We start from the raw sequence: 9,413 nt of genomic DNA, 5'->3' as shown, positions 1-9,413 counted from the left end.
AGCCCAAAACATTTTTTTGGGCAAAAACACTGTTTAAGCCCCACAAATATTTGTCCTTATTTTTTATGGGGAAGCTTAATTTGTGCCCCTTATTTTATGCTCCACAAATACAGTTTGTGGCCCACAAAACCAAAATGTGTCCCATAAAAATAAGCCCAAAAAATTGTGAGGCACATTTGCAGTTTGTGGGCCACAAATTTGTGCCCTTATTTTGTTGGATTAATGACATCGAATGCCAAGGATAATCTGTCGTTACAGTGGAAGTTCACACGGGTCGCGCTGACTTGCAGTTACAAAAAGCCTTGGCCCCCTGTGCTCGCCTTCATAGGCGAGAATTTTTATGTGCGTTTTCAAAATGCAATCTTTGGGTGTTTGTTGAATCGTCACTCTCCTCCTTTTCTTCTTCACTCTCATTCCCTTTCTTTTCCTCTTACTCTTTCCTTTTATCCACCTCTGTTCCTTCTTCAGCCCTTCTGTACTTACCTTCTTCTGTGCCTTCCCTTCTTTCGTTCTTCACCTTCTGTAGGCCTCTTTTGGATTGGCAGTGCACGGCCATTCCCTCCGAGGCCTGTTGTCTTGAGCACTTTATTCTTTCTTCTTTGCAAACTCTTTTTGCCTGCTCTAGCTTCTTTTCTCTTATACTGTTTCCTTTTTTGTTGCTACGTTCTTCCCTTATTCATTCTTTTAACTGTTCTTTTTGCTAGCTCTTCATTCTTTACTTTCTTTCCGCTCTTTTAGGTCTCTTTAACTTCTATCTCTTTATCTTCCTTTCCTTTCTTCCATATATATATCTCTCTCTCTCTCTCTCTCTCTCTCTCTCTCTCTCTCTCTCTCCATTTCTATGTCCTTTCTCTTTCTCATCTCCTTCCCTTTCTCTTTCCCTATCTCTCCCTCCTTCCCTCTCTCCCTCCTTTCTCCTCTCTCTCTCTTTCCCTCCTACCCTCTGTCCCTCCTTCCTTCTCTCTCTCTTTCTTCAATGTGTGTTGACCCCTCTGTTATTCCTTCTTGTTGGTCGTGTTAACCAAAGCTTCATTCTTTCACCGGTATCGGCGTGAGTTTTTGTAACGAAGTGTGCGCTGATTTCGTGCTTGTGTTGCTTGGCCAAAGAATTCAGTTGTGTTTTTGTATTGAGCACTATTCAAAAAGGGGTATGCGGGAACTGAATAGCGATTGAAGGTCATTTTTCCACTGGCAACCGTCAGAGGCAGTAGGCTTAAGGTTCAAGGAAGCCTATCTTTTCTTTTCTTTTTTTTTACACTTCAGTGAAGTTTGTGGTCTGAAGTTAGTTTCTTTAATGGGACAATGCGCAGTACAGGTATGTTGATTTATCTGTTGATTGTTTGCATTATGATTGCCTTATTGTTTACCGAAATATGCCTATTATATTCCACCGTTTGCAACTGACTTTGTGCTCGGATTTGCCGCATATGTCGAGACGTTTTTCTTCAATATTTTTGGACGTTGTTTATGCGTTTTCTGCTGATTATCGGCTTGTTTTGTTTGAGCGAATAAATTGTCCGCAATAATAACTGTAGATGATGAAATTTCAAGTTTGATTTGATGAGTATCTAATCTGTAGGGTAATTTTGACATTTTTTATGGATTTTAAATTCGCAGTTAACTCAGTGTAATTATAGTGCCGAAAGGGAAATATACGTTGGTTAAGCTAGTTTACTTTGATAATTTATGCGCGAATTCGTGGTCTGACCGGATTTGACTATTTGAGACTTTGGACGATTCGCTTAATTTCGCTGCCTATTTTGTTTATTCAGTGTTAGTAATTCTGTTATTTGAATGTTATGAGTTATTACTTAAGCCGGAATCTGCGTCACGTCAATGTAATAATTATGCTTTAATGATTTGTGCTTTCTTTGACGCCGTCTCGCCATTTAAAGAGGTGATTAACATGTTTGAAGTTATGCGTTTATGAGAATGTGCTTTGATGTTTCATCTTAGTTATTCTAGTATTCTAAATTACTTTTTGTAGTTTTCACCAGGGTCAGCGTCATGGTCACGGAATACAACAATAAACCTCCCGTAACATCATCACCTGCGTGAATTCTTCAGCGTGAGAAAGAGGCAGTTAGCGTGTCCCATAAACTGAATGCGAGTACAGTGAAAACTGTGCGCCGAGAGAAGACTCATCAACGTTTACGCCTAGTCATCTCTCCGCCTCTTATCAAAGGACATAAGCAGCTCACCCACCATGGCCGACCAAGATCAAGATGCCAGTCAGCCCCTGCAAGAATCACAAGCCAAAGAGATAACTTATCTTAGCGACATTCATCTTTCGCTGCCTTCAGCTGATACTACAGTCAAGGAAACCTTCACTCTAGACAGCCAGGCTTCAAAACAGACTTCTCAAGACGAAGAGCACCATATGACGAGATCCACCAACCAGACCTCCGACAGACCAGTAGAGGCATCTAATGTATCACCATCAGACACCAGACCTCACCGCCAATCAGGTCCAAGCTCAGACGCAGTTAAGACTCTTGGACCCACACGGACCAAAGACTTAGAAGAAAACATACGAGAAGTAGGGAAATTGGTAGGCCAGATACAGGCGAATCTACAAGCTGGTAGCTCAATAAGCCCACAAAAGGCCCGCGAGCTACATACCATACTGTTGAAACAATGTCGAGCTCTAAAGGAACGCCTTGTAGCCGTCAGATATCTGAAACTGTCTACCCCATACGAAAACTCTTGTTGTGAACTTTTTGATATATCCGACAATCTAGTTAACCAATTAGCCCAAATTACTCCAGAACCCCCAGATGTTCAGCTCACCCAGACTAAAAAGAATGACGTTACAGATCTGAAGCGTAAGGAAAACGAATCTAGAAAGACTAAAACAAACCCAGGAAATTCTTCCATTTCCTCCAGCTCGAAGCACTCTTCTGGGACCCATTCTTCAACTTCTTCTCGTAGACGTCTTGCGCGATCAGAAGCAGCAGCTATTCAAGCCAAGTGCCAAATGATGGATAAACTTCAAGAAACCCAACGAAAAGAGGCTGAACTGAGACATCAAATGGAGCTACAGAAGAGAAAGATCAAGCTGGAAGAGGTTCAACGAGGAATGGAGGAGACTGAACGCTTACAGAAGATCAGACTAGAAGATTTCCGACGAGAAATGGAGGAAACTGAACGCTTACAGAAGATAAAGCAAGAAGAAGCTCAGCGAGAAATGGAGGAGGCGAGGCGCTTCCAGGAGCTTGAAAAACAAATGATTCAAGTAAAGCTGGAGGAAGACAGAGCAAGACTACAAATGGAATTGAACGTAGCCAATGCCGTAGAAGAAGCTCTCAATCCAGCAGCCCCAAAGGATGAAGCAAACTCCCTCCTGAACTCCTTGCCCCGGTGTGATCCCATCAATGAACTGTTCTTATCTCGCACTGAAAACCAAGGCATAACAGACAGGGTAAATCCCACTACAAGGCCTCATAAAGGAACAGCCTCACAGACGAATTATGCCCAACCAAGCATGAGTGACAACCTTGGGACAGATGCTAATTTGAGTAACATGTTTCATCATATTCCAAGGAACACCGACCCAAGGTTCGACCAGGTGCATAAAGATCATACTAGAGTTCCAGCAACTTTTCATAACTCCAACGGCCTGCGTCGAGACACTCCTATGAACACACAAGTCCACTTCAAGTCTGATCTGAGTCAGTGGCCACATTCCTCACAAGGACAACCCCAAGCAGGTCAAGGACTGCCCATACAGAGCGAACATTCACTGAATGCCAGCGCGCCACCCTTCACCTCAAGGTATCCTGCTTTCTCCGCTCAGACTGACACGGATAGCTTGCATGAACAGAGACATTGCGTTTATCCCCAAGAAGATGCCGTTCCAACCACCTACGTCAACCTCGCAAAGTCAATCGCAGATGCTCTCACAATTAGCAGGCTTCCCGTTCCAAAGCCACCAGTGTTCAGAGGGGACCCCTTAGAGTATCCATCATGGTTTGCAGCCTTTCAGCACATGGTGAGGAACAGTGCAGTTGGACCAGAAGATAAAATGCTGATGCTTCGAGAATTCATCGAAGGTCCAGCCAAAGTTGCCGTTGGTGATCTCTACTATGATCTCGGAGAAGAGTCCTACAACAGTGCCTTAAAAATATTGAAAGGGCGTTTTGGAGAAGACTACACCATCGCCGAGGCATTGAAAGAAAGACTGGAGGCATGGCCAGAAGTGAAGGATAAGGATACAGTCTCCCTCAGAAACTACGTAGACTTCCTCAGACAGTGCTGCGTGATGGCGAAAAAGATAACCGGACTTAGTATCCTAGAAGACCCTGCACAAATCAAGCGTTTAGCCCACAAGCTTCCAGACTCACTAGCATTGTCATGGGGGCAACGTGTTGCTGATAGCAAGCTCTCCTGTGGCAGATATCCAAGTTTTGCCACCTTCGTCAAGTTTCTGGACAGCAAATGTGAAGCTCTTCACGAAGCAGATCTTCACAATAAAGGTAGAAAACGAGGTGCTGACCAGTCACAGTCTACCAAGGCCAAGGGAAAGCAGACCTACACAACAATCAGCGAAGTGGACAAACCGGAACAGGAGAACAAGCCGGGAGAAGACACTGCAAAGGACCCAGCAACAAATACGTTTCCTGCACAAAGAGGTTGTCTTTATTGTAATGATAAACACTTTACCCCAGATTGCAAGAAGTTGGCAGAAAAACCCTACGCAGAACGAAAGGAGTTTGCGATCAAACGAAAGCTTTGTTTCAAGTGTTTGAGAGGCTTCCATGCTGCCAAAGGGTGTTTTGCTAAGGTTTCCTGTGACACTTGCAAAATGAAGCATGTTACAATAATGCACGACCCGGATTTCAATCCCACGCAGAAAGCCACTCACCAAGTCTCTTTGATTGACGAGGAAACTGATATGAAGTTTGTTGGCACTACCAAATGTGGAGAATGCCTCTTTGATGAAGTCAAGAAGAGTTATGCCGTCGATCACCACATCACCACAAGACTTTACTCCCTCAATATGCCAGTATATGTCTCGTCTGGACTGGACCCAAGCAAGGAAATACTCGTCTACGCCATGCTCGATACCATGAGTGACACGACTTTCCTTAGCGATTCGGTGATGAACAGGCTTAACCTGGGAGCACAGGACTCTGTTTTGACACTGACCACTATGACCTCCAAGGCAGAAACAGTGGAATGCAAATCGTTCTCCAATCTACGTGTGAGAGCCTATGATTCTGAAGAGACTCTCAAAGTTCCGAAAGCCTATTCCCACCCAGAGATCAGTGTTGATCGGAGCCAGATTCCCACGCGAGACACTATACTTTCCATGTCTCATCTTGAACACATCGCCCACTGTTTCCCCCCTCTCTTGGATGCTCCCATCGCCATTCTATTGGGCGTCAATGTATCTGAAGCTCTACGCCCTTTGGAAGTAGTTTTCGGTGAACCTGGCCAACCCTACGCTCAACGAACGAGACTGGGCTGGGGCCTAGTTGGAGAGGTCGCGGCATCATGTGAACAAGATGGACCCCCTGCAAACGCCTTCGCTTCAAAGACTCTCGAACAGCCAAGACCGCCCACCAGAAAATCTGCCTTCTGTTTTCGCACTAGAGATCGCACTAACGAGCACCTGATCAGGCTACTGGAAACAGACTTTACTTGTCCTGATGACCCCCCATCCTCTCAAGAAGACAGAAAGTTTATGAACATTCTCAGTGAAGGCATTGAGCTGAACAGTGAGGGACATTACCAGATGCCCTTGCCCTTCAAGGATGGAGAACCCCTACTTCCTCCAAACAGGCATTTAGCACTACGGAGACTTTACAGTTTGAAACGTCGGTTCCTCTCCAGTCCAGAGCATTTTCAACTCTATGGAGAATTCATGAGCCAAATGGTGGAAAGACGAGATGCTGAAATAGTGCCAGAGGCGGAGATCAGCAGTAGCCCAACATGGTATATCCCTCACCACGGAGTCTACAATCCCAACAAGCCGGGAAAGATACGAGTGGTTTTCGATTGTGCAGCCAAATGCAATGACGTTTCACTCAATGACTTTCTCCTTTGTGGACCAGACCAACTGAACTCATTACTGGGTGTCTTGTGCCGATTTCGTTGGTATCCAGTGGCCTTTTCCTGTGATGTGGAGCGAATGTTTCACCAGTTTCACGTCCTCCCTCAACACAGAGACTACCTGAGATTTCTGTGGTGGCCGAACAATGACTTGAATGCAGCTCCAGTTGACCACCGAATGAGGGTGCACTTGTTTGGAGCAGCGTCCTCCCCTGGCTGTGCAAATTTTGGGCTGAAGACATTAGCTAAAGACAACCAGAGCATCAGCCCAGAAGCTGCCGACTTCATTCAAAACGACTTCTATGTCGACGACGGTTTGAGCTCCAGACCTGACACATCTACAGCCGTGGAGCTTCTCCAGGGAGCTGTAGAAATCTGCGTGAAAGGAAACCTGCGGCTCCATAAAATCGCTTCCAACGACAGTCGGGTCATGTCTTCATTTTCTACCACTCAGGTCGTGAAGTCCAGCAGCGTAGAAGACGGGCTAGACCAGAGCAAAAGGTCAATTGAAAGAGCTCTAGGAATCCGATGGAATCTGGAGACTGACACACTACACTTTGTCCATGAAACGAAGGCAACGCAAGTAACAAAGCGTGGTGTCTTGTCTACTGTGGCCTCCATCTTTGACCCCCTGGGTCTAGTTTCACCTATCATTTTGAGAGGTCGCCAAATTCTTCAAGAAGCCTGCAAAGAGGGAATCAGCTGGGATCAAGAACTTCCCCCCTCCATCCTGACTCGATGGAATGAATGGATCCACGACCTTCGATCGTTGTCTTCCCTCCAAGTGCCAAGATGTTACTTCACAAACGCCCCTCTTCCTTGGAGTGGAATCGAGTTTCATCACTTTGCAGATGCATCCAGCAAGGGGTATGGCGAATGCTCCTATGTCAAGCTCTCGGATGCTGAGGGTAACATTCACAGCTCACTGTTGATGGCGAAGGCTAAGGTTGTTCCAATTCGAGCTGTTACCATTCCCCGACTTGAACTCCAAGCTGCAGTGCTAGCTGTGAAGATAGCTCGTTTCCTGGAGAAAGAACTTGGCCACCTAGAGGCTCAACACTATTTTTGGACTGACTCTCGTGTTGTCCTCGGCTACATCTACAACCAGACAAAGAAGTTCCACGTGTTCGTGTCAAACCGCCTGCAAATGATTCAGGACTTCAGCCAGCCTCATCAGTGGCATCACGTGACAACGAAAGAGAACCCTGCTGACTATGCATCAAGAGGTCTTTGCGTGCAAGACTTGAAGAATTCCTGTTGGTTCTCTGGTCCTGACTTCCTACGACAAGAAAATCTTCAGTATGACCCACCAGACGTGCCTGTTGAAGACAATGACCGAGAAGTGAGATCCCATTTCGTGTGTGCACCAACGAAACCTCGAGATGATGCAGAGGAATTGGTCAAAGGATTCTCCACACTCGAGAAGCTGATTCAAGTGGTGATGCGCATCATGACCTGGCTGCGCCTGATCCAGAAAACAACTACTCCAAGCAGAGATTCGGTTGCGACCCCCCTGGAAGATAGGGAAACTGCATTTGAGCGGCTCGTCAGGAGCGTACAGTTGATCTACTATCCTGTTGCATCGCGATCCACTCATGCAGAGTTGAAACGTCTCGCTGCCTACACTGACAAGGAGGGCCTGCTCAGAGTTGGTGGACGCCTGTCAAGTTCTGAGGAAGACCACAAGATCAAACATCCTCTCATACTGCCACGCGAGTCTCACTTGTCTCTGCTTCTTACCAGGTATCACCATAAGAAAGTTGGACATCAAGGTCGTACGACTACTTTAGCAGCCCTACAGTCAAGAGGATTGTGGATCTGTGGTGCACGTCGCCTGGTTACATCTGTAATCCACAGGTGTGTTCCTTGCGCCAGACTGAGAGGAAGACCAATGGAGCAGAGAATGGCTGATCTCCCTGCAGAGAGAATAGAAGCTTCACCTCCCTTCACCAACACTGGCCTGGATTGCTTTGGACCCTTCACAGTACGGCACGGCAGGAAGGAAGCGAAACGATATGGACTGATCCTCACCTGCCTTGCATCACGTGCTGTCCATCTGGAAGTCTTAGAAGACATGACCACGGACTCTTTCATCTGTGGACTTCGAAGATTTATTGCAATCCGCGGAAATGTCAAGACTATTCGATGTGACAGGGGAACCAACTTCGTCGGTGCAGCTCGAGAGTTTAGACAAGCTCGTCATGAAATGGATCCAGACAGGGTAGTCAAAGAAATGGTTGAACGGAACTGCAACTTCATCTTCAATCCTCCTCATGCCAGTCACTTTGGAGGCGTCTGGGAACGACTCATCAGAACTGTTCGCCAGGTGTTCTCCGGACTGCTCTTGGATCATGGAAGCAGGCTTACTTCAGACACTCTTTCAACTTTGTTCCATGAAGTCGCCAGTGTGGTCAATAACAGGCCTCTCTGCGTGACTCAGCTGGAAGACCCGACTTCTTGCGAACCTCTGACACCCAACCACCTGCTCACACTGAAACCGGAACCGATCTTTCCACCTCCAGGAACCTTCCAGAAGGAAGATCAGTATTCAAGAAAGAGATGGAGGAGAGTACAGTATCTGGTAGAACAATTCTGGACTAGGTGGAAGAAAGAGTATCTGCCAACACTGCAGCCGAGACGAAAGTGGTTTCACCAGAAGGACGCTGTGCAGCCTGGCATGGTTGTTCTTCTCATTGAAGATGGAGCTCCGAGAGGCACCTGGAGAATGGCCCGCGTCGAGAAGACATATCCAGGTGGCGATGGCTTGATTCGGTCGGTTCAGCTGCGGGTCTCGACCTCGGTGAAGACGACCAAAGGTTTGCCTACGGTGCAGACATCTTTCATCGACCGACCCATTCACAAGCTGGTCCCACTCCACTTGAAAGACACTGAGTAGCAGTGATTACTGTTTTTGACATTGTCTGTTTAACTTTTGAAAGACTCGTTGACAGCGTAATGCTGGTTTGCTTCTTGCTCAGGCCAGTCTAAAGCGGATTACCCTTTGACTTTTTTTGGCCTTAAAGACTGGGTGAACAATTTCAAGTTTTCTATTTTTGATATTATTGTGACTAATTATTATTTCAAGTTTACCTTGTTTGGAGTTTTGGAAGCTGCATGCAGCTTCGGCCGGGAGTGTGCTCGCCTTCATAGGCGAGAATTTTTATGTGCGTTTTCAAAATGCAATCTTTGGGTGTTTGTTGAATCGTCACTCTCCTCCTTTTCTTCTTCACTCTCATTCCCTTTCTTTTCCTCTTACTCTTTCCTTTTATCCACCTCTGTTCCTTCTTCAGCCCTTCTGTACTTACCTTCTTCTGTGCCTTCCCTTCTTTCGTTCTTCACCTTCTGTAGGCCTCTTTTGG

General features: G+C 46.2%; 1 protein-coding gene across 1 annotated transcript; it reads left to right on the top strand.

Annotated features, from left to right (window-relative positions):
* Nucleotides 1-2,980: 2,980 nt before the first annotated feature.
* LOC138983195 (uncharacterized) lies at nt 2,981-8,950 on the top strand. The gene has a single exon (XM_070356606.1). The coding sequence runs from the start codon at nt 2,981-2,983 to the stop codon at nt 8,948-8,950; it is 5,970 nt and encodes a 1,989-aa protein (XP_070212707.1).
* The last annotated feature ends 463 nt before the right edge of the window (nt 8,951-9,413 follow it).

The sequence above is a fragment of the Littorina saxatilis genome, linkage group LG12, assembly GCF_037325665.1.
Source record: "Littorina saxatilis isolate snail1 linkage group LG12, US_GU_Lsax_2.0, whole genome shotgun sequence".
Classification (NCBI taxonomy): domain Eukaryota; kingdom Metazoa; phylum Mollusca; class Gastropoda; order Littorinimorpha; family Littorinidae; genus Littorina; species Littorina saxatilis.
Note: the sequence above shows the minus strand (reverse complement) of the source record. Positions and strands in the feature narration are given on the sequence as shown.

What these genes read in the sequence shown, in the direction of transcription:
- LOC138983195 (XM_070356606.1), top strand. Translation starts at nt 2,981, where the DNA reads ATGGATAAACTTCAAGAAACCCAACGAAAAGAGGCTGAACTGAGACAT.